This window comes from Bubalus kerabau, chromosome 20, assembly GCF_029407905.1.
Source record: "Bubalus kerabau isolate K-KA32 ecotype Philippines breed swamp buffalo chromosome 20, PCC_UOA_SB_1v2, whole genome shotgun sequence".
Classification (NCBI taxonomy): Eukaryota; Metazoa; Chordata; class Mammalia; order Artiodactyla; family Bovidae; genus Bubalus; species Bubalus kerabau.
Genome location: NC_073643.1, coordinates 50253256 through 50276266, shown reverse-complemented (window position 1 = coordinate 50276266; position 23011 = coordinate 50253256). Strand labels below are relative to the sequence as shown.

At 59.5% G+C, this 23011-nt stretch overlaps 1 protein-coding gene across 1 annotated transcript in view; it reads left to right on the top strand.

Annotated features, from left to right (window-relative positions):
• The window catches only part of DNAH1 (dynein axonemal heavy chain 1), an 87592-nt gene extending 64599 nt beyond the window's left edge, over nt 1-22993 (top strand). The window contains exons 44-79 of the mRNA XM_055557473.1: nt 77-237; nt 627-784; nt 1067-1240; nt 2002-2040; nt 3133-3311; nt 4567-4797; nt 5450-5646; nt 6042-6177; nt 7101-7309; nt 7542-7713; nt 8473-8664; nt 9041-9151; nt 10206-10391; nt 10811-11002; nt 12129-12296; nt 12387-12578; nt 12762-12893; nt 13366-13491; nt 14127-14246; nt 14372-14521; nt 14632-14792; nt 15638-15863; nt 15975-16170; nt 16494-16645; nt 17437-17633; nt 17889-18033; nt 18287-18445; nt 18532-18663; nt 18985-19155; nt 19250-19429; nt 19862-20038; nt 20642-20812; nt 20955-21085; nt 21441-21792; nt 22076-22310; nt 22856-22993. Of these exons, the coding sequence (XP_055413448.1) occupies nt 77-237; nt 627-784; nt 1067-1240; nt 2002-2040; nt 3133-3311; nt 4567-4797; nt 5450-5646; nt 6042-6177; nt 7101-7309; nt 7542-7713; nt 8473-8664; nt 9041-9151; nt 10206-10391; nt 10811-11002; nt 12129-12296; nt 12387-12578; nt 12762-12893; nt 13366-13491; nt 14127-14246; nt 14372-14521; nt 14632-14792; nt 15638-15863; nt 15975-16170; nt 16494-16645; nt 17437-17633; nt 17889-18033; nt 18287-18445; nt 18532-18663; nt 18985-19155; nt 19250-19429; nt 19862-20038; nt 20642-20812; nt 20955-21085; nt 21441-21792; nt 22076-22310; nt 22856-22977 (6132 nt within the window). The 3' untranslated portion in view covers nt 22978-22993. The remainder of the gene's footprint in view (nt 1-76; nt 238-626; nt 785-1066; nt 1241-2001; nt 2041-3132; nt 3312-4566; nt 4798-5449; nt 5647-6041; nt 6178-7100; nt 7310-7541; nt 7714-8472; nt 8665-9040; nt 9152-10205; nt 10392-10810; nt 11003-12128; nt 12297-12386; nt 12579-12761; nt 12894-13365; nt 13492-14126; nt 14247-14371; nt 14522-14631; nt 14793-15637; nt 15864-15974; nt 16171-16493; nt 16646-17436; nt 17634-17888; nt 18034-18286; nt 18446-18531; nt 18664-18984; nt 19156-19249; nt 19430-19861; nt 20039-20641; nt 20813-20954; nt 21086-21440; nt 21793-22075; nt 22311-22855) is intronic.
• Nucleotides 22994-23011: the final 18 nt, after the last annotated feature.

The following is a 23011-nucleotide window of genomic DNA, read 5'->3' as shown; positions in this document are numbered from 1 at the left end:
CACTGACAGGGCAGCAGCTCCCACTGCGCGTCGGGCCCTGTGAGGACGCTCTGACCCCGTGACCCCCCTCGCCTAGGTGCTGTGCATTGGGCCCACGGGCACAGGGAAGACCCTCACCATCTCCAACAAGCTCCTCAAAAACCTGCCACTGGAATACATCAGCCACTTCCTCACCTTCTCTGCCCGCACCTCGGCCAACCAAACGCAGGACCTCATCGACAGCAAGCTGGACAAGAGGCAGGCCCCTGGGTCCTTCCGGGGTCCCCATGTCCCGCAGCCTGGCTCAGCCAGCTGCTGTGTCCCCTCCCCTCCTGGGTGGGCCCTAGGCGCCCTTGCACCCTTCTTCTATCAGGAATTCTCTTGAGCCCTTCTGTGGGCACCCTCCCTGGGCCAGGCACTTGGGTAGGGCTTGTTATCCATCTGCCTGGAGGCAAGACTCAGGGGCAGCCAGATGTGATGTCCCAGGATACTCAGAATGGGACAAGGAGCTCCTCAAGAGGCCCAGCGATCTGGGGGAGGCTGAAGTCAGTGAGGGCCTCCCAGAGGTGGAGCTACCATCCTGCAGCCCTGGACTCCCTGAGCTCCTGGTGCCGTGCGCCCTGGGCTCACACAGCCCCTCCCCGCAGGCGGAAAGGCGTGTTCGGGCCGCCCCTGGGGCGCAACTTCATCTTCTTCATTGATGACCTGAACATGCCAGCCTTGGAGACCTATGGCGCCCAGCCACCCATTGAGCTGTTGCGCCAGTGGATGGACCATGGCGGCTGGTATGACCGCAAGATCATCGGTGCGTATGTTCGGCCTGGGCCAGGGGATGGGATGGGTGTGCTGGTCAGAGCCCAGGCCCACAGACTCATAGAGGGTCCACAGAAGTGTCCTAATCTCTTTTAAAAACAAGGGGAAAATGGACATTTTCCCAGAGCATTTAAAATGTATGATATTAATACATTTGTCTATATACTAATGCTATTGTAACGTATAACTAAAAAAAAAATTTTTTTAATGGAGGAGGAGGAGGCCCATGAGGTAGCCCCTGGCAGGGCCTTCTGACTTCCTACTCCCACTCCAGGAGCCTTCAAGCAGCTGGTGGACATCAACTTTGTCTGTGCCATGGGCCCCCCTGGTGGAGGCAGAAATGCCATCACCCCAAGGTTGACCCGCCACTTCAACTACCTGTCCTTTGCTGAGATGGATGAGGTCAGCAAGAAGCGCATCTTCTCCACCATCCTGGGCAGTTGGGTGGGTAAGTACCAGGCAGGAGTGGGGGAGGCCGTGGGCTCCAGCAGAAGCCCAGGTCCAGTGAGCCACACTGGGAAGAGCGGGGTGGCTGAACCACTGGCTCCACCCCTTACTCAGCTCTGTTACCTGTGGCCAGTTCATGAACCTCTCTGGGCCAGAGTTTCTTCATCTAAAATAGGTGACAATATTAGTGCCCACCACCCCAAGTTGTGAAGGTTAAATAAGACACTGCAAGTAGAGCATCTGGTATGAAGCTGGCACATGGAAACTGCTGAATATATGATTTATACATACGCATACATGTACGTTCACCCCTATAAGCACACACACATATGTTAGAATCTCTAGTGAAGAGATGTTACTGATACTTTTGAGCATGAGGAAATACCACTAAGATAGAGTGAACAAAGTGGTCCTCATCTTCCAAGAGGCTTGAAGAAAGGTCTGCCCCAGGATGCAGTTTCCCCCAACCAGTCCACTTCCCACCAAGAACATGCTCTGACCTTTGAACTCCACTTGGCACTGTGCCAGGTGGTGGGTGAGGGGAGTCAGGCCTTCCCTCCTCTGGCCTGCCCTGCCCCACCCCCAGGGACTATAGGCCAGAACTTGCCTCCATGCCCAGCTTAGGGGTGGGGCCATGTGGCTCTGAGGAGGGGATGGTGGTCAGGGGCTGCTCTGGGGCTGCTCAGCTGGGAATAGCCGGTCAAGGTGGGCAGCAAGTGGCTCACCTAACTCTGAGCCCTTGTCTCTCCCTCAACCCTCTAGATGGACTCCTTGGAGAAAAGAGTTACCGGGAGCCCGTGCGTAAGTGTAGTGCCCAGTACCCTGGGCAGGGCCTGGAGGGGGCAAGGGCCCTTGTTCCAGGGGCAGCCCTGAACTCAAGTTGGATGTGGCTGAGGCTTGGGTCCCACGGGCCACGGTGAGCCCTCCTCAGGCTCCTGTGGGGACCTCGGGACAGTGCCAGAGCAAAGGTTGCCCCGCACCAACAGCCTCCATAGGGTCAGTTACCTGTTGCGTGGCTGGTCAGGGCCTGGGCCCATGCCCGTCCTAAAGTAGAAGCAAGGTGAGTATCCCTTCTCCAGTTCTGAGCCTGCTTGGCCCCTCAGGGCTTCAGGTCTCTGTTCCCGTGCACTCCTAAGCAAGACCTCCCCAGCATTTATATCAAATGTCCCAACCCCGGCTTATTCAGTCTCCTGTTAACTGGTCGGAGTCTGTCTTCCTCACCAAGAATGTCAGCTTATTGGGGTAAGAAGTGTGTCTGCGGGGGCCACCCCCTGTGCCCAGCACCTAAAACAGTCCCTCTGTTAACAGAGGAGCCCACGTTAGGGCTAGTGAGCCCTTCTGCCCCTTCTTTGCCTTTTTTCCTCTTTGTGAAGGCTCTCTCTGCCCCAAATCCCCCCTGACAGAATTTTGGTTCCCAGCAAAAAACTGGACGGTTTTCCGAGGACAAGCAAATAGATTGTGTTATTGGTAAAAATGCAAGGCGGGGATAAGCCCCCAAAGTCCTGGCTGAGCCCAGGCTTCCACACCCGCTGCAGTGCACTCCTTATCTCCATGTGGGCCACGCACCCCTCCCCATGCATGGCTCCAAGCAGCATGTTTCATCCAGGTCTGGCCCCATTAGTGTCTCCAGTTCCACAACTGTATCCCAGCACCCCAACACAGGGACAGGCTAGGTCAGTGATAAAGATATAAAAGTGGGGCGCTCCCAGCGAGAGATTCCTCACCCCATGGTGGGGGTTGCCAGGAAGACCTTGTCAGAGGTAGCATCTGAGAGGGCTGCGGGGGTGGGGTGGGGGGCGGTCCAAGCCTGCAGGCTGGGGAAAGGCATTTACGGAGGACATAGCCCCGGATCTACGGGGGCCGTGACCCAGGTCCGCTCTCCCGTTCCTTCAGCTGGGGCCCCCAACATCGCCCACTTCACGGATCCCCTCGTGGAAGCCACCATCATGGTGTACTCCACCATCACCTCCCAGCTGCTGCCCACCCCGGCCAAGTCCCACTACACCTTCAACCTGCGGGACCTCTCCAAGGTCTTCCAGGGAATGCTCATGGCCGACCCAGCCAAGGTCGAGGTGAGGACTGGTGGGCCCCCTCCCCAGTGTCCAGTAGCGAGTTCCCACACTGCCCTCATGGTCCTCCCAGGACCCCAGTTTTAGGCCTTCCTGATCAACTCAGCTTTGATCTGGTCAGGCCCTGGGGCTGGGGGAAGAACTTGGCATCAGCAGGTGCCAAGCCCCCAGGAGCTTCATGCAGCTGAGTCCCATCTTGCTGGTGAAATTCATGCCTAGGATAGTGGCTGTGATGGGACCACACAAAAGCAGGAGCCAGGCCCTGGCAAGGCCTGCTGGGTTCCTGATGGCAGCCCAGGGTATGAGAAAACTGGGGGCAGAGTCCACGGGGTGCCTTCTAGGAACCGAAGGTGCCAGGGGGAAGGAGCAGGAGTGTAGCAGGGAGCAGTGTCAAGGGTGCTGGGTGCCTGTGCAGCTCCGTGGCTGCAGCAGGAGAGAGTCCTGGAAGTGATGGGAGCCGGGGGTGGGGAGGGCGCAGATTTGCACTTTGGAATGGGGGATGGATGGGCCAGTGTGTGTGGGCCCAGTGTCTAAGGGACAGGGTGAACAGGACAGACACTAGCCATAGCCCTCCAAGCTCCAGGCAAAGGGGTCGAGGGAAGAGCCTGGGGGCTTCCTGAGGCCAGTCCCATCACCCAGGGAGAGGCGGAAAAGTCAGCACGGAGGTGGTTGCAGGATGTGGACAGTGTCAGAGGGGGCTTGGGGGTCAAATGAGGGGTTAGATATGGGGTGTCAGGAAGGTTTAAGGAGTCAGGCATCCCTCCCAGGCTCTGGGTTTGGGGAGCTGTGGGGACTCTGAAAACTGTGCTAAGTCACTTCAATCATGCCTGACTCTTTGTGACCCCATGGACTATAACCTGCCAGGCTCTTCTGTCCAAGGGATTCTCCAGGCAAGAATACTGGAGCAGGTTGCCATTTCTTTCTTTCTCTGGGGGATCTTCCTGAGCCAAGGATCAAACTTGAGTCTCTATGTCTCCTATATTGGCAGGCGTGTTCTTTAACACTAGTACCACCTGGGAAGCCTGGGGTGAGGGGGGACCCTGAAGCTAAAGGAGCTGGGTGCCCAGCTGGCACAGCTGGGCCTGAAGCTGGGGGTGGCGGTGGAGAGGCCAGGGCAACAGTGTGTGGACTGCATCCTCTGTGGGTCAGCAGACACTCAGGGTCCTGGCGGTCCCGGTGGGAGAGCCAGGCCCAGGTCAGGGCCCCTGGTGTGTTGAGAGGTGGCTGAGGGTGGGCACTGACGCCAGGGTGGCCGCAGGACAAGGTGCAGCTGCTCCGCCTGTGGTACCACGAGAACTGCCGTGTGTTCCGCGACCGCCTGGTGAACGACGAGGACCGTGGCTGGTTCGACAAGCTCCTGGAGAGCCACATGGATGAGTGGGAGGTGGGCTTTGAAGAGGTCTGCCCCTTCCAGCCCATCCTCTACGGCGACTTCATGTCGCCAGGCTCTGACGTCAAGTCCTACGAGCTCATCACCAATGAGAGGAAGGTGAGGGTCCTGCTGGGGCCCTAGCCCTGGGACCCCAGCCCTCTGTGGTTGCTGCTAAGAGACCAGCACCCTCTGACCAAAGGGTTGGACACTGGTCTGGAAGGCTAGCTTGGAGACTTCAGCAGTTACCTCTCTGAGTCCCCGTCTCCTCACTTGTCAAATAGATGCAGGAGGCCCCGCTTGGCCCTTTCCTGAGGGCAAGCCTATGGTTCAGCTGAGACCGGCTCCATAACTGGGGACACACTAAGCCCGTTTGATGGGCTGTCATCCACCCACAGAGCTGCAGCAGGGCCCCTGGGGCCACGAGTCTTGAGTCAAGACCCCAGGGTGGCAGGAAGAAACTGGAGTGGGTGGGGCTCCTGGTGGTTTCTCCCCACAGAGATCCTCTCTAGTTCTCAGTAGCTCTCGTGGGGCCCCAGGTTGGTACATCCTGGGGAGCCCTGGAGGCAGCAGGCAGCTCTCTGACCCCACCCTCAGGCCTCGGTGTGTCGGACAGGTCATGCCTCATTCACCCGGCATCTGAAGGCCCACCATCCGTCCATGCCAGAGGAGCACAGGGAAGGGGGGGGATATGCTCCCTATCGGGGGTGACAGGGCACACAGGGACAGGAGGAGGACCCAGCTGTTCTCATTCCCTGCACCGCCCCCCCAGATGATGCAGGTGATCGAGGAGTACATGGACGACTACAACCAGATCAACACAGCCAAGCTGAGACTGGTGCTCTTCATGGATGCCATGAGTCATGTCTGCCGCATCAGCCGCACCCTGCGCCAGGCACTGGGCAACGCACTCCTCCTGGGCGTGGGCGGCAGTGGCCGCAGCTCCCTCACAAGACTGGCCTCGCACATGTGAGGGCCCCCAGGCATGGTGGGCAGTGGGTGGCTTGGGGCAGACTCATATCCATCCCTGTTCTTCCTCATGTTCCGCACTGGGGCAGACCCACTTGGCCCACGGGCTTCTAGAAGGCCTGGGCTCCAAGGAGAGGCAGCAGCAGGGCCCTGTGATGCTGCGGGGAAGGCAGCCCTCCAGGAGGGGTTCCTGGAGGAGGTGGCCATGGGCCTTCTCTCTGAATCAGAGCTTGGCAGATGGAAGGGAAGGGCATTCCAGGCCGAGGGAGCAGCCTCAGCAAAGGCCTGGAGGCCAGAGAGCAGGTTGAGGGCCAAGGAGTCAGCAAGTCTGCCCAGGACGATAGCAGATGGCTCAGGTGAAGCCTTGAACTCTCTACCCAAACACTTGTCTCCAGGGCCGAGTACGAGTGCTTCCAGATTGAGCTGTCTAAGAACTACGGCATGACAGAGTGGCGTGATGATGTCAAGAAGGTCTTGCTCAAGGCTGGCTTGCACAACCTGCCCATCACCTTCCTGTTCTCAGATACCCAGGTGCCACCACATGGGCAGTGGGCAGGGTCTGGGGTGAGTGGGATACCACTCACCCCAGCATGCCATCCAGAATTGTGGTCAGTCCTTTGAGTCCAGGTCCCTGTTAGTGGGGGTGGATCTTGGGAGGAATGGCTGGCAGAGGGGCAGGGGGTCAAACCCAGCCTGTCAGAATCGGGAGGTAGGCATAGATCATGGTTATCCCCAGAGGTAAAGAAGGCCCCTGGCGCCATGGCTGACCACAGGCAGAACCACACTCACTGGTCAATGGCTTCTGACCTCAAAGACCACAGGACTGGCGCCTACAGTGCTGGGCCCATGGCGTCCTTCCTGGGGCTACCCCATCTGGAGCTCCCTAGGTGTGAAGCCTCTTCCAGGGCTGAGAAGAGGAGAGGTTGTGGGTCCGGGGCCTCAAGACAGACAGGGCAGCACTGCAACCTGACTGGCATTTGGGGTTGGGCCGAAACTGAAGCCCCAGAAGGCTCCCAGCCAGCCCTGCTCTTCTCTTTGGGGCTCCCCTTACGTAGTCAGGCGAGAGAGGGTGCCTTCTGGCACTGGCCAGGCCCTGGCCATATGAGATAGGAAAGGACCTGTTTCTGCCTGTGGCCTGGTTTTCTCCAGTGGATTAACTGTGAGATGTGAAGAGGCCCAGCAAGAGAGGAGGAAGACACTGCATGTCCCACCCAGGACCCAGGCCTTTCCATAGCCAAGCACCGATGTTCAGAGTCTCTGCTGCAGGGCGGGTCTGGGTGTGAGTCCTCAACCATGACTTGGGAGGTCACCTGTGTAACCCTGGGCTTCTCTGAGCCTAGTGGCACTGTCCATGGAAGGGGTCTGCTGCTAAGGTTCAGGGAGACCAGGGTCGTGGAGCCCAACACCCCAGGGCCATCATCAAGGTTCATTTCCTCCACCCCGCTCTCCCCCAGATCAAGAATGAGTCCTTCCTGGAGGACATTAACAATGTCCTGAACTCGGGCGACATTCCCAACCTCTACAACATGGATGAGCAAGACCAGATCATGAACACCATGCGGCCGTACATCCAGGAGCAGGGCCTGCAGCCCACCAAGGCCAACCTCATGGCCGCCTACACTGGGCGTGTGCGCAGCAGCATCCACATGGTGCTGTGCATGAGGTTCGGGAGGCCTCGCAGCCTCACGGAATGGTGGTTGGGGTGGGGGAGCACCCGGGCCCACCACGCGGGGGAGTGGCCTGGGCCTGCCCGCCACGCCATTGGGCCCAGGCTGCTCTGCTCCTGTGTCCTGGCTCACACACCGCAGGGCTATCAAATGACCCTGGGTCCTGGGTTCCTGGGGGGTTGAGGGGGTGTCAGTGTCTCAGGGCCTCATTCAAGCCCCCACCCCCAGCCCCATTGGAGAGGTCTTCCGAGCTCGCCTGAGACAGTTCCCCTCCCTGGTCAACTGCTGTACCATTGACTGGTTTAATGAGTGGCCGGCAGAGGCCCTGGAGTCTGTGGCCATCATGTTCCTGAATGAGATCCCAGAGCTGGACGCCACCCCCAAAGTAATTGAAGGACTGGTAGGTATCTTGGTGAGGAGAAAGCCCGTGTGAGGAGAGACTGAGTAGATTTGGGCTTGGGGTCACCAAGGTCTGGGTGAGAGTCCCAGGTGCACCACTTATGGGAAGTCTCTAGGCAGCCAGCTTTACCTGTCTAAGCCTCAGTTTCCTCATCTGTATAATAGGAAGATCACAAAGTGGTCACGGTGATGTAGGAGGCTGGACACACAGTTTCACATTCACCATTATCTTATTCCCGGAGGGTTCCATAGCAGCTTCTCTGAAGAGCCCCCTGATACAACCCAGAGACCACAGATGGGTGGGAGGGCTAGACATGTCTAGCCCAACCTAAGAAAGTGATGGTCACCTGAGGGCCAAGAGCTCAGATGAGCCCATTGCTGTTCAGCCATGCTGAGGCCTTGGGCCCTCCCTTCCCCAGCTACAGCCTCCAAGAGGGGCCCCACCTTAGGGCTTTCTGAGCGAGGCAGGTCATAGGGGCTGTGACAAAGACTCTGGGCCAAGAGCCGGGATACCTTTAGGCCCAAATTCAAAGTGAACTCTGCCCTTTACAACTGTGTGAACTTGAAAATGCCTATCGACTTCTCTGAGTCATGGGATTTTTGTCTACAGAGTAGGTGATCTTTAGCTGGAGATCACCTCCTGTGAGAGTGAGTGTGAGGGGCACCTGACTCCCTCCCCACGCCCGGGCATCAGTGGCTTCAAGGGCACCCTGGTGTCCCATCTCTACCAGACTGGCATCCTCGATCTCTTTCCCCACAGATTCAGGTCTGCGTGTATATCCACCAGTCGGTGGCCAAGAAGTGTGTCGAGTATCTGGCCGAGCTGGCCCGCCACAACTATGTGACCCCCAAGAGCTACCTGGAGCTGCTCAATATCTTCTCCATCCTTGTCGGGCAGAAGAAACAGGAGCTGAAAACCGCTAAGAACCGCATGAAGAGTGGCCTCGACAAGGTGGGGCCAGGGGTGGGGGCCTCGTGGGCAACCGCCGGCTGCATGTGATTCTGCCCATTCTGTCTCCGCCCTGACTCCACATGACCCCTGTCAGTTGGCAGCCCACAGTGTTTAGATGGGTAGCCTCTTCCCTCACTGAAGACGGCGGGCCAAGGGCAAGACCAAAGCAGGTCACTGCAAATACTTTTAGTGGACTGCTCCCTTCCTCTGGGGCCCCCTGGGCAACCTGGGGGCCCCTGAAGCAGCCAGCCACAGCCTCTCGCTTGTGAATGAATGAGGGCAGCCCTGCAGGGCCCTCTCCCTTGTTCCCCTCCAGGCCTCGCTCCCTGGTCCCTATCACACCTGATTTCCTCTCCGTGCCCCCCCAACCCCTCAGCTGCTGCGCACCGCAGAGGACGTGGCCAAGATGCAGGAGGAGCTGGAGATTATGCGCCCCCTGCTGGAGGAGGCTGCCAGGGACACCACGCTCACCATGGAGCAGATCAAGGTCGGGGGTGCTCCTGGGCTCCCTCCCTGATGGCTGAGCACGTCTGAGGAGGCTCAGCATCCCCACGCAGCCATGAGATCCCTAGTGGCCTGGACTCTCGGTGCCCAGATCCCTCATTCAGTCATGTGATCCCTCAACAAATGCTTGCTCGGAACCTATTCTATGCCGGGCACTGCCCTGGGCAGGAGATAGGGTGATGAGCACGACAGACAAATCCAAACCCAAGAGTCACAGCACACGTTGCTGTGAGCAGGAGGGACAACCCAAGAGTCACAGCACACGTTGCTGTGAGCAGGAGGGACGCCGCAAGCAGTGGTGTGGAGTCTGCCTGAGTCTCCCTCTGAGACCCTCTGAGTCTGCACGAGGGCCCGCGTTTAAAGGCTAGTCCTCCGATGGTGAAGAATCTGCCCGCCGTGTGGGAGACCCTGGTTCTGATCCCTGGGTCAGGAAGATCCCCTGGAGAAGGGAATGGCAACCCACTCCAGGATTCTTACCTGAAGAATTCCATGGACTCCCAGAGGAGCCTGGGAGGCTATAGTCCATGGGGGTCACTAAGAGTTGAACACAACTGAGTGACTCACACACACACACACACACATACACACATCTCACAGTAGCCTCCGCAGATTCGCATATTCACGATGGCAGCTTTCTGGAAGAAACAATCATGTCCTGCTCTGCAAAGGCAGGGGTACTGGAAATTTTTCCAGCAGATGGAAAGAAAATGGCTTGTGGGAGGGGAGCATCTTTCTCTGTCTTGTATGGAGGTGCCCTGTGGGTTTTGGGGGGCCTGCCCCAGGGGCAGTTATGCTCAAGCGCGTAAAGCCCAGAGCCCCATGCCAGGCCCACGATGAGCACTCAGGATTGGAAGGGGCTGCTAGCACTCCCAGATCTCCACAGGCTGTCACAGCCGAGAGGGTCCTTGGAGAATGGGGCATCTCAACCCTCATTCCCTTCCATCTGGGGAGACTGAGACACTGAGAGGAGAAAAGGGAGGAGGGCGCATGGGTCCCTGACTGGCCACCCGTGGGGCCTTGCTACCTCTGGTCCCTAGGTGGACACAGCTATTGCTGAGGAGACCCGGAATTCAGTGCAAGCAGAGGAGATCAAGGCCAATGAGAAGGCCAGGAAGGCACAAGCTATCGCTGATGATGCCCAGAAGGACCTGGATGAAGCTCTGCCAGCCCTGGACGCAGCCCTGGCCAGCTTGCGCAACCTCAACAAGAACGATGTGACTGAGGTGGGTGGCTTGGCCCCTTCTGGGTATCTCTCCTGATGCCTCCTTGGGTTCTGGCCCATAGGCTTTCCTTCTAACATCTCGTGAGCGTCATCTGTCGAGAGGTGAGGGCAGAACTAGAGCTTGAACCCAGCTGCCTGCCCTTACCTCCTTGTATCAGCCCCGAGGACCCAGGCAGGTGCCTGAGGAAGGCTCTGTGCCCTGAGAAATGACTGCGTAAGGCCTTTTGGCCAGGCCTGGGTACATGGGGGAGCAGTAGTCACCACGGGCTAAGACAGACCTCTGGGGGTCGCCGGGCATACCCGTGGTCTGTAGCGGTAGGGACTCAGTTGGTGGGACCCACCCTGTCTGGAAGCTGTCCCTGCCTGGGGGTGCCCACTATGAGGGACCTCCCCCTTCCCGACTCTTGGCCTGGCCCCCAGGTGCGTGCCATGCAGCGGCCACCGCCAGGCGTGAAGCTGGTCATCGAAGCTGTGTGCATCATGAAGGGCATCAAGCCCAAGAAGGTCCCAGGAGAGAAGCCTGGCTCCAAGGTGGATGACTACTGGGAGCCAGGCAAGGGGCTGCTGCAGGACCCCGGCCGCTTCCTGGAGAGCCTCTTCAAGTTTGACAAGGTGCGCGTGCCAGGCACCCGGCCAGCTGGGCACAGAGGCAGGGGGAAGGAACTGTCCCCTCCCCCACAGAGCTGGGCCCTCCATCCCATCTCCCTCTGCCTGCAACACACATAGCCCTGTGGTCACAGAGCAGAGGGGACCAGACCCTGGCCCAGAGGAGCTCTCCAGCTAGGGGGCAGGGGGCAACAGACCCAGTAGCAGATGGATATTGATGAACCAGGACCTGGGAAGGCCCCAGTGCCCACGGGACCTTAATCACCCACAGTCACTCCAAGGCTCTGCCACCCACAGAGTCTCTCTCCTGTCGTTTTCTCCCTACAACCCCTGTGGCCCTGGCCAAGACCTTCCCTGGCTGCTCAACTGTCACCTCTCCCTCGGTCTCAGCACCTGAGATTTAACACCTATCTCTGCATTTCTATCTCTTCCTGTCTATCTGGGGCTCTCAGTATCCATGGGCATGTGCTCTCATGGGATGGAGCCTACAGCCCTCTTGGAGGTTTCTCTCCAGCCCACATGGGCCACCCACCACCACCATGTGTCAGGGCTGAAGCCCTGGGCACATCCTAAGGAGGGTAGAGACAATGGCCCATCTCAGTGACAGCTGGACTCCATACGGAGCTCCCCATCCCTCCAATTATGCCAAATCAGGAGGCTCGTGGCCAGCGCTCAGGCTCCCTTGGTCCCAAGCTCTGACCTCTAGGAGCTCAGGAACAGTACAGATTCCTGGGTTCATCCTAAACTACAGACCTGTATTCTCCTAGCACAGGTCAAGAGCCCTGAAGGAGTGATGCGCTCTGGGAGTGGGGATTTTTGCACTTGAACACATGCCTGGTTGGACCTTAGAACCACTCACTCATCTCCACATCGGCCAGGAAGCAGCCCTAGTCTCTAAATGGGTTTTAAACAGGGCCTGTGTGTTATCAGATCCTGAGGAGGAAAAAATCTCTGATTGTATTCTTTGAAATCCTGGGACACAGAAGTTCCTCTTCTTTCCAGCCTTTCTGGGTCATGTTTATTCCCTAGCCTGCCCAGGGCATAGAGGCAAGAGCAGGGTGTACCCCCACCCTCCAGAGTCCTCTCCGTCCTCCCTGGGAAGCGGCCCCAAGCCCGTGGTTCCCATCCCCAGGACAACATTGGGGAGGCGGTGATCAAAGCCATCCAGCCATACATCGACAATGAGGAGTTCCAGCCGGCCGCCATCGCCAAGGTGTCCAAGGCCTGCACCTCCATCTGCCAGTGGGTGCGCGCCATGCACAAGTACCACTTTGTGGCCAAGGCCGTGGAGCCCAAGCGGGTGAGCGCTGGGTAGGCCTGGGGCCAGGGACGGGGGCCTGGGCTCCCCCGGGGGCACCGGCAAAGCTGGCCCTGTTTCCTCTGCCTGCAGCAAGCCTTGCGGGAGGCCCAGGACGACCTGGAGGTGACACAGAGGATCCTGGAGGAGGCGAAGCAGCGCCTGCACGAGGTGGAGGACGGCATTGCCACGATGCAGGCCAAGTACCGCGAGTGCATCGCCAAGAAGGAGGAGCTGGAGCTGAACTGTGAGCAGTGTGAGCAGCGGCTGGGCCGTGCTGACAAGGTGCGCGCCCCTCTGGGGAGGGCCCGCAGGCACGGCCTGCCCCCCATGGGCTGGAGGGGCCTGAGAAGTAGAGGGGGTGGTCCTGGGGTGGCTGTCCCTTCCTTCTCCCCAGCTACCTTGGTCGGGGGGACTGCACCAGGCAGGGACATCCAGGGCCAGCCTCCCCACAGACTGTCCCTGCAGCTCATCAACGGGCTGTCAGACGAGCGGGTGCGCTGGCAGGAGACAGTGGAGAGCCTGGAACACATGCTTGACAGCATCTTCGGGGACGTGCTGGTGGCCGCCGGCTTTGTGGCCTACCTGGGCCCCTTCACGGTGAGGACCGCCCCAGCCCCGCCGTGAGGCCTCACTTCCATAACTGGTGGCCTGAGGGTGGCTCTTCTCTCACACACTCATTCAACAAACATTTTTTTTAGACGTCCTGTCTGAGCCAGGTGCCGTTCTGGGTACTGGGGAAATGGCAGCTCCCAAAACAGCCAGAAATCCTGCCTTGCGGGGCTGGCATTTCTAGACAGAAGGCTGAGCTCGTACTTTTGGGCTTGCTGTGCACCTCTCCCTCAGTCCTCACCGCTGCCCCGACGGGCGGGCGCTGTTGCCATCCCCCCGGTTTCCCTGGGAAGGGGCCGAGAGGTGGGGAGGCTGAGGATGTTCCCCACGGTGGGGCTAGGGCTCAGGCCTCCAGCTCTGTGCGGACCCCTCTGTGCAGCTGCGAGCACTGGATGCAGGGGAAGTGGGAGGGCATCGCGGCTGTCTCGGTGGGGTAGCTCAGAGTCTGGTGTCTCTTCAGGGCCAGTACCGCACGGTGCTCTATGACAGCTGGGTCAAGCAGCTCGTGGCCCACCACGTCCCACACACCGCCGAGCCCACGCTGATCGGGACACTGGGGAACCCTGTGAAGATCCGCTCCTGGCAGGTGCCCACCCTAGGGGGCTGGAGCAACTGGGCTGGGCCTGCAGTATGCTCTGGGCTGGGCCCGCCTGCCTCCCACCCTCTGTCCTGGGTCTGCTTAGAGATGCCTTCCCTGAACCTGCCTGGGGCCGGTCAGAGGCTGGTGGGCAGGAGAGGAGAAAGCTGAGTGGCACAGGTGCTGGCTGACTGCAGGCAGAGAGGTCAAAGGGTGCTTGTGAGAGTTGGGCGGGGTAGGAGAGCAGTGTCCAGAACGCGGGGTTAAGAGATTGTGTCTGAGCTATAGACCCCAGAGGACAGGTAGAGTTGACACAGGGAGAGAACCAAGAGGCAGTAGGCACAGGCCGAGTGTGGACACAGGCTGGGAGGGCCAGTGGGCTCCAATGGCTCTGTGAAGATGGTCTGACTGAGCTAGGACTCAATAGGCAAAGAAACAAGAGGCCCAGCGAAGGAGGGTGTCAGGAGTCAGCCCATAGCCGGGAGGCAGGTCCTGAGGGCTGAGACCTCGTGCACTGCCCTCCACCCTCAAGAGGATGCAGTAAGGGAAAGGGGACACAGCTGGAGCACAAGGTTGGGGGTAGATGCTACCCCACCGGGCCTGCTTGTGTGAGCCTCCCCCCTACCTAGCCTGGTCCCCCACAGATCGCTGGCCTCCCCAACGACACCCTGTCAGTGGAGAATGGGGTCATCAACCAGTTCTCCCAGCGCTGGACCCACTTCATTGACCCTCAGGGCCAGGCCAACAAATGGATCAAAAACATGGTGAGTCTACTCCTGCCACCACCCCACCCAGCAGGCCTTAGTAGGTGCATGGGGAGTAGCTGAGCCTCAGGCCAGCTCTCGGCCCACACAGACCCTTCCCTGCTCCCTCCACTCCATGCCCCCAGGAGAAGGACAACGGGCTGGATGTGTTCAAGCTGAGCGACCGCGACTTCCTGCGCAGCATGGAGAATGCCATCCGCTTTGGCAAGCCCTGCCTCCTGGAGAATGTGGGTGAGGAGCTGGATCCCGCCCTGGAGCCCGTGCTGCTCAAGCAGGTGGGCCTGCGGGTGTGGGGGCGGCCCAGACACGGCCGAGGGCAGCCCCCTCCCCCTGCCTCACTGGTGGGACCCCAGGCCACAGCGCTCACCCATCCCACCCACTGCAGACCTACAAGCAGCAGGGGAACACGGTGCTAAAGCTGGGGGACACGGTGATCCCCTACCACGAGGACTTCAAGATGTACATCACCACCAAGCTGCCCAACCCCCACTACACACCCGAGATCTCCACCAAACTCACCCTCATCAACTTCACCCTGTCACCCAGGTAAGCCCCTGGCCCCCAGCCCCCCGAGGATCAGCTCTGCCTGGGCCTGCCTGGCTGCCCCTCTCCCACCCCTAGGCTGAGACTCAGGGATGTTCCCCCTCGGAGACCCCGCCAGCTTCCTCGCAAGCTGTCTGCATTTCAGGTCATTCCAGCCCTTCCACCAATGCCCCTTACTTCCACTGTTCCCACCTAAGAACCAATGCTCCCCACTTCCCCCAGTTCATCCTGATCCTGGGTCTGGAGCCCCTCTCCCAGCCTCCCTGGGCAGCACTAGCCCACCTCATCCGGATGCCCTTTCCCCACAGCCCTCGCTGGGCCCTTGTGCGCTCACCCCAGCGCTGTCCTGGAGGCCCGAGGGAGGCATACTCTGACTCCCTGCACCCAAGCCCTGTTTCTTGCCCTTGCTGCCCTACACCCAGGCACTGCAGCTTGTGCCAGCCACCCGCACAGAGTGCTGAGGCCTCCCTGACAGTGGCCACTGTGAACCTCTCCACGGATCAGGGGGTGAAAATTCCCTTAAGGCCTGGTCCTCCCCATCACCCATAGCCTCCTCCTGCTGAAAGGGAGTTTCTCAGAGACCCCAGCAGCTCCCGCATTCAACTGCCTGACCCCTCCTGGGATTCCAGGCTCCCACCTGAGGTCTCACTGAGAACTGATCACTTTGAATCCAGGCTCTGCCTTAGCCCTGCAGCCTGAGGCTGAGGTCAGACCTCCCAGGCTGACACCAGCAGAGATGCTGGGCTCTTTGGAGCCCCAGGAGCACAGGTAGGCAGGTAAGCAGGCTCGAGGCTGGCCCTCCAGGGCTCACCAGGTGCTACAGACATAATGTCTCCTGCTCCTGGCAGCGGCCTAGAGGACCAGCTGCTGGGCCAGGTTGTGGCTGAGGAGCGGCCCGACCTGGAGGAAGCCAAGAACCAGCTGATTGTCAGTAACGCCAAGATGCGCCAGGAGCTGAAGGACATTGAAGACCAGATCCTGTACCGCCTCAGCTCCTCCGAGGGCAACCCCGTGGATGACATGGAGCTCATCAAGGTGCTGGAGGCTTCCAAGATGAAGGCTGCCGAGATCCAGGTCCACAACTGCCCGCGCACCCCTGCCCGCCTCTCCCCGCCTGCCCCAGGCCTGCCCACATCACCACCCTCTTCTGCCTACCTGACAAGCAGCCTCCTACTGCACCCCCAGGCCAAGGTCAGGATTGCAGAACAGACAGAGAAGGACATTGACCTCACACGCATGGAGTACGTTCCTGTGGCCGTCCGCACCCAGATCCTCTTCTTCTGCGTGTCCGACCTGGCCAACGTGGACCCCATGTACCAGTACTCCCTTGAGTGGTTTCTCAACATCTTCCTCTCAGGCATCGCCAACTCAGAGAGGGCAGGTAACCCCGGCACAGATGCACATGTTGACCCAAACAACCAGGCTCCACCCTGGCACAGAGGTGACACACCTGGATGCATTTCCACAGCAGGCACACACGTAGATGCACACCCAGGTTCACTGGTACACACCTTCATCAGACTCACCCTACATATGAATACATACCCCACTCGTGGCCTCCTCGGAGCAAATGCCCCAAGGGGGTGTGCCCCAGACTGCTCCTTTGGCTGCTGGGGAGACTGGCTGGGCTGGGCTGTGCCCCAGGGGTCTTTCTTCTCTGCCTCCCACCCTGTCCCCACACTGCCATCCCCCTCTGCCCTGCAGACAACCTGAAGAAGCGCATTGCCAACATCAACCACTACCTGACCTACAACCTCTACAGCAATGTCTGCCGCAGCCTCTTCGAGAAGCACAAGCTGATGTTCGCCTTCCTGCTGTGTGCCCGCATCATGATGAACCAGGGCAAGATCAACCAGGTGCGTGGCAGAGAGGGAGCTACGGCCCGGTCAAGGACAGATGGCCTGAGGGGTTGCCCTGTTGCCAAGCTGACAGAACAGGGTGGAAGGACAGGGCATATCAGGCAGGAGGGCACAGCAAGGGCAGATGGGCAGAGGCCTCCGGAAACATCAGGCAGGAGGGCACAGCAAGGGCAGGTGGGCAGAGGCCTCTGGAAACATCAGGCAGGAGGGCACAGCAAGGACAGATGGGCAGAGGCCTCCGGAAACATCAGGCAGGAGGGCACAGCAAGGGCAGATGGTCAGAGGCCTCCGGAAACAGTTATTTGCGTGAAACCCCAGGAGGCCCAGGTTAACTGTGACCCAGCAGGCCCTGTGCACAGGCCTTCTCAGCACCTTGAGATTACTAGTGAGCAGAGACCGTCCTGAGCCTCCCAGCTCACGGTCTCATGAGTGCCAGGGATTTCGTGGTGCGTTGGGAAGCATTGAGAGTGACCTCATCCACTGCTTGAGCCCTCACTGTATGCTGGGTGCTGGGCTCACAACAACCCTCCGACCTACCCCTGTGAAACCCCTGGGAAGCAGAGTCCTGATTCTTCCTACTTTCCAAATGAGGAAACAGAGGCTCAGAGAGGTCAAATCTTTTGCCTCAGGTCACACAGCCAGGGAAAGGGAAAGAGGTAACACTAACCCAGACCTGTAGGACTACCACCCGAGTTTTCTGGCTGAGGATGGTAGAGGAGGCTTTGCTGGGTGGGGCGCCAGACCCACAGCTCAGGGCCTGGGCGCTCGCCTCCTCTGTCCCTTGCCAGAACGAGTGGTGCTACCTCCTGTCTGGAGGCTCCGTCTCAGTCCTGAGTGAGAACCCTGCCCCAGACTGGCTGACAGACCGGGCCTGGAGAGACATCCAGGCGCTCTCCAACCTGCCGGCCTTCTCCTCCTTCGCCCATGATTTTGTGAAGCACCTGCCGGAATTCCGGGCCATCTTTGACAGCCACGAGCCCCACCGGTGAGCTGGGGCCTGGGGCACAGCAGGGTGGGTGCATCCAGGGAGTGAGACCCAGATACAGGCTTGCCCTGGGCCTTCTCTGAGGGGCTGCCCAGGGCTGCCCCGCAGCTGTGACTACACCTCTCCCGTGCCCGCGGCCACACACCCCTGGACACCACATTCTCTGTGCTGTCCAGCCTCCCCCACCAAGCAGAGAGCCTGTGGCCAGTGTCCTACCACAGGTCAGCTCTCAGGGGGATGTGGGCACTGTTGCAGGGAGCCCTTGCCTGGCATCTGGGACCAATACCTGGACCAGTTCCAGAAGCTGCTGGTCCTCCGCTGCCTACGTGGGGACAAGGTGACCAATGCCATGCAGGACTTTGTGGCCGCCAACCTGGAGCCACGCTTCATTGAACCCCAGGCAAGTGCTGTCAGCCAGCGCCCGGGCTAATCGCCCCCTGGGACCAGGGTCCTGGCTGCACCTGCATGGACCCCTTTGTAGCCTTGGTCAGGCCAGGATCCTTAGCCACCACATGAGGCTCTGAGAGGTTCCAAGTCCCCTCAGGAAGCCCCTTGGGGACCACTCTGGGGGCTCCAGGAGCCCCCTCTCTCGCCCTGGTGGCCTGCCCCTGAGGAGAAGCTCTTGGCGACCCCAGCATCTCTCCGCCCTGCAGACAGCCAACCTGTCACTGGTGTTCAAAGACTCCAACTCCACCACCCCCCTCATCTTTGTGCTGTCGCCGGGCACTGACCCCGCCGCTGACCTCTACAAATTTGCCGAAGAAATGAAGTTCTCCAAGAAGCTCTCTGCCATCTCCCTGGGCCAGGGCCAGGTCAGGGCAAGCGGGTGGTGGAGGAGGAGGGAGCCGGTGGGCTGGGCCAGCGGGTCCCCCATCACTCAGCGCTCCTGCCCCCACAGGGCCCTCGGGCGGAAGCTATGATGCGCAGCTCCATAGAGAGGGGCAAGTGGGTCTTCTTTCAGAACTGCCACTTGGCACCGAGCTGGATGCCAGTGCTGGAGCGCCTCATCGAGCACATCAACCCCGACAAGGTACACCAAGGGGGCACCAGTACCTTCATCCTGGACGGATGACGCTCAACGAGCTAACCCCCAGTGGGCACTCAGCAAGGGACACATGTAACATGCATCAACCAGATTATTCTTCCCAGCAGCCCCTCAAGTCACTGCCACCAAGGCCACCCAGCACAGAGGTGACCCTGGTACTTGCCGAAGCCCATGTTCCTAACCAGTGGTCCGTCCCAGGGGTAGAGTCAGGCCAAGGGTGGCCCAGGATCCTGGGTAGGGGAGAGCCTGGTGCTGGGGTGGCCGCCAGGTATGGGTCTCAGGGCTCACATGCAGCGTGGCCCCCAGGTGCACCGGGACTTCCGCCTGTGGCTCACCAGCCTGCCTAGCAACAAGTTCCCAGTGTCCATCCTACAGAATGGCTCCAAAATGACCATTGAGCCACCACGCGGGGTCAAGGCCAACCTCCTCAAGTCTTACAGCAGCCTCAGCGATGAGTTCCTCAACTCCTGTCACAAGGTGAGACATGCTTGGCGCAGGACCGCCCCACCAACCCCACTCCATTTTCATCCCCACCCTTCATGCCCCTCCTCCCCTCCCCCACCTCCGGCAGGTGATGGAGTTCAAGTGCCTGCTGCTGTCTCTGTGTTTGTTCCACGGGAATGCCCTGGAGCGGCGTAAGTTTGGGCCCCTGGGCTTCAACATCCCCTACGAGTTCACAGACGGGGACCTGCGCATCTGCATCAGCCAGCTCAAGATGTTCCTGGACGAGTATGACCACATCCCCTACAAGGTGGGCTGGGCTCGGGCTGGGGGCGGGGAGCTGGGCGCCTGGGGGCCTGACCCACCCAACCCATTGTTGTTCAGTCGCTCAGTCATGTCTGACTCTTTGCGACTCCGTGGACGCCAGGCCTCCCTGTCCTTCACCATCTCCCAGAGCTTGCTCAAACCCATGTCCGTTGAGTTGGTGATGCCATCCAACCATCTCATCCTCTGTCGTCCCCTTCTCCTCCTGCCCTCAATCCTTCCCAGCATCAGGGTCTTTTCTAATGAGTCAGCTCTTCTCATCAGGTGGCCAAAGTATTGGAGCTTCAGCTTCAGCATCAGTCCTTCCAGTGAATATTCAGGACTGATTTCCTTTAGGATGGACTGGTTGGATCTCCTTGCAGTCCAAGGGACTCTCACGGGTCTTCTCCAACACCACAGCTCAAAACCCACCCCATAGGTCCTCAAGTACACGGCAGGGGAGATCAACTACGGGGGCCGGGTCACTGACGACTGGGACCGCCGCTGCATCATGAACATCCTAGAGGACTTCTACAGCTCCGCGGTGCTCTTCCCGGAGCATAGCTACAGCGCCTCGGGTGTTTACCACCAGATCCAGCCCACCTACGACCTCAACGTGAGCACACAGCTGGGCTGTGCCCAAGGCGGCCTGCCGGGTGGGGGTCCTGGGGTGCCGTGGAGGGTGCTGGGAGATGTGGCCCCTACCAGCCAGTCACTCTTTTTCATTGACTGATCCTTTCCACAAGGATAGCCCTGGAGCTCGCGTTCTGTGGGGAGAGGCCCAGTCCTGCCTCTCAGCCCCTGCCTGAGGGTAATTACTCTTTGAGGCAGGGGGGTGGCTCCTCTGAGGCTGCCAGGCGAGGCAGTGAAGGTCACTAGCCCAGACCACACAGTCAGGGAGGGCTTCAGCTAAGATGTGTGCGGAGCAGCCAGGGTCTAGGTAGAGAACCCCAGCATGTGGGCCAGAAGCATAAAGGGCCTGCAGAGGAGGGGCTGTAACAGGGTTGAGCCGCTGAATGAAGAAGCAAGGAGTGAGACATCAGGGAGAAGTGGGCTGGAAGGGAACAGAGCCCATGGAGTCCCGAGGGTAAGAGGGGGATACGTAAAGGTTGCAACCAGAGATGACGAGTACGGGGTATGCTTGCTTGGAGGGCCGTCCAAGCAAGGCTGGAGGTAGAGCAGGGGAGGGGCTTCAGTCGCAGCCCTCCTCCCCCTGCAGGGCTACCTCTCCTACATCAAGAGCCTTCCACTCAACGACATGCCGGAGATCTTTGGCCTGCATGACAACGCCAATATCACCTTCGCCCAGAATGAGACCTATACCCTGCTTGGCACCATTGTCCAACTACAACCCAAATCCTCCACTGCAGGTGGCCAGAGCCGGGAGGAGGTCAGTGGCAGCAGGGAAGGGGCCCACCCAACGCAGGGCCAATCTCCTGTCCACCATCCTGCCTGCTCCGCTGAATGAGGGGACTCCTACACGGGCTAATGGGGGCCACCCCTGACCCATTTGTGTCCCTTTGCCCCCACAGATAGTGGAGGACGTGGCCCAAAACATTCTGATCAAGGTGCCCGAGCCTGTCAACTTGCAGTGGGTCATGACCAAGTACCCTGTGCTGTATGAAGAGTCAATGAACACGGTGCTAGCACAGGAGGTCATTCGGTAATCCCCCGCTAGTCCCAGCTCTGAGTCAGCAGGCCCCTGGGCTGTAGAGAAATGATAGCAAAGGCTACCATGGGCCAGGAGCCATGCGAAGTGCTATAAACTCAACCTCTAACTCAGCCATATTATTCCCATTTCACAGATGAGTAAACCAAGGCCCCAGCAGGTTAAGGGATATAAAGTCATATATTTACTAACAGCCAGGGCTGGGATTGGTACTCAGGCCACCCGACCTGGCTTTATGCTCTTAGCCCCTATGTTCTGTCATTGTTTCTCTATGGCCTAGAACTGGGGAGTGCGGATATGGCCACACAGTCCCAGACCACTGCCTTCCTCCTTGCCACTGGCTCTGTAGGTACAATCGGCTGCTACAAGTGATCACACAGTCGCTGAAAGACCTGCTCAAGGCCCTCAAGGGGCTGGTGGTGATGTCCTTAGAGCTGGAGCTGATGGCTGCCAGCCTGTACAACAACTCTGTGCCCGAGCTCTGGAAGGCCAAGGCCTACCCATCGCTTAAGCCACTGTCCTCATGGGTCCTGGACCTGCTGCAGCGCCTGGACTTCCTACAGACCTGGATCTCCGAGGGCATCCCAGCCGTCTTCTGGATCAGCGGCTTCTTCTTCCCCCAGGCTTTCCTGACAGGCACTCTGCAGAACTACGCCCGCAAGTCTGTCATCTCCATCGACACCATCTCCTTCGATTTCAAGGTCTGGATTCAGCCAGGGTCAGGTCAGGTGACAGGCTGGGGGGTGTGGCCCAGGTGGGATGGGCACTGAGGCCACAGCTGGCTGGCACGATCAGGGAACTCCTGAGCCGGGGTCGGGGATCAGGAAGAGACTATAGGCCCCAGGGAAATCCCTAGGGCTGGGGCGCAGGCTATATGCTACCAGCTAAAATAGCCGATGCTGGGGCAGGCAGAGCCCTCAGGACCCAAATCCTACCTCAGATTCTGTGGTTTATATGTGAGAGGCATCTGTGTGCCCACACCAGGTGATGCGCCAGTCAGTGTCAGAGCTCAAGACCAGGCCCAAGGAGGGGTGCTTCATCCACGGACTGTTCCTGGAAGGTGCCCGATGGGACCCTTCGGCCTTCCAGCTGGCCGAGTCTCGGCCCAAGGAGCTGTACACAGAGATGGCTGTTATCTGGCTCCTGCCCACGCCCAACCGCAAGGTCCAAGACCAGGACTTCTACCTGTGCCCCATCTACAAGACGCTGACCCGTGCTGGTATGGACCCAGGGCGGGGGAGCCTACACCACACGGAGGGCCATAGGCAGGGCCCAGGGTTGGGCCAGTTAGGCTGACCCAGGTTAGCTGAACAAGATGGCTGGCAGAGGTCAGTCAGCACTCCTGAGGCCCAGAGCTGGTCCAGCAGCAGGCAGGGTGGTGCCCAGGGGCTGAGCTGAGTCTGTGGGGAGTGGCCCCTGAGCTCACCACCCTCATCTCCCTCAGCAGACCCATGTTGGATCCTGGGAGCCCCAGCCTGCCAATGGAGGTTCCCAGGAGCCAACAGGCCCAGACAGGATGGGTAGGCCCGGGCTGGATCCAGCAGGCAATAAGCAGGGGTATCAACTGTCCCATTCCAGTCCTTAACAGGTTTAGTAACCCAGGGCAGGTCTGAGCCTGGGCCACACTGGCCAGACAGGCTTCCTCTTGGGTCAGGTCCCTTCCTTGTCCCAAGCTCAGTCACCAAGGGACCACCTTCCTTTATACCCTGTTCCTGCCCCAGTTGAGGCAGCGAACTTAACCTCCTCCCCTCTTGCCTGCTCCAGGAACACTATCGACCACCGGCCACTCCACAAACTACGTCATTGCCGTGGAGATCCCCACTGACCAGCCCCAGCGACACTGGATAAAGCGTGGTGTGGCCCTAATCTGTGCCCTGGACTACTAGACCCAGACAAAAGGGCTGGGGCCAATTAAAGTTG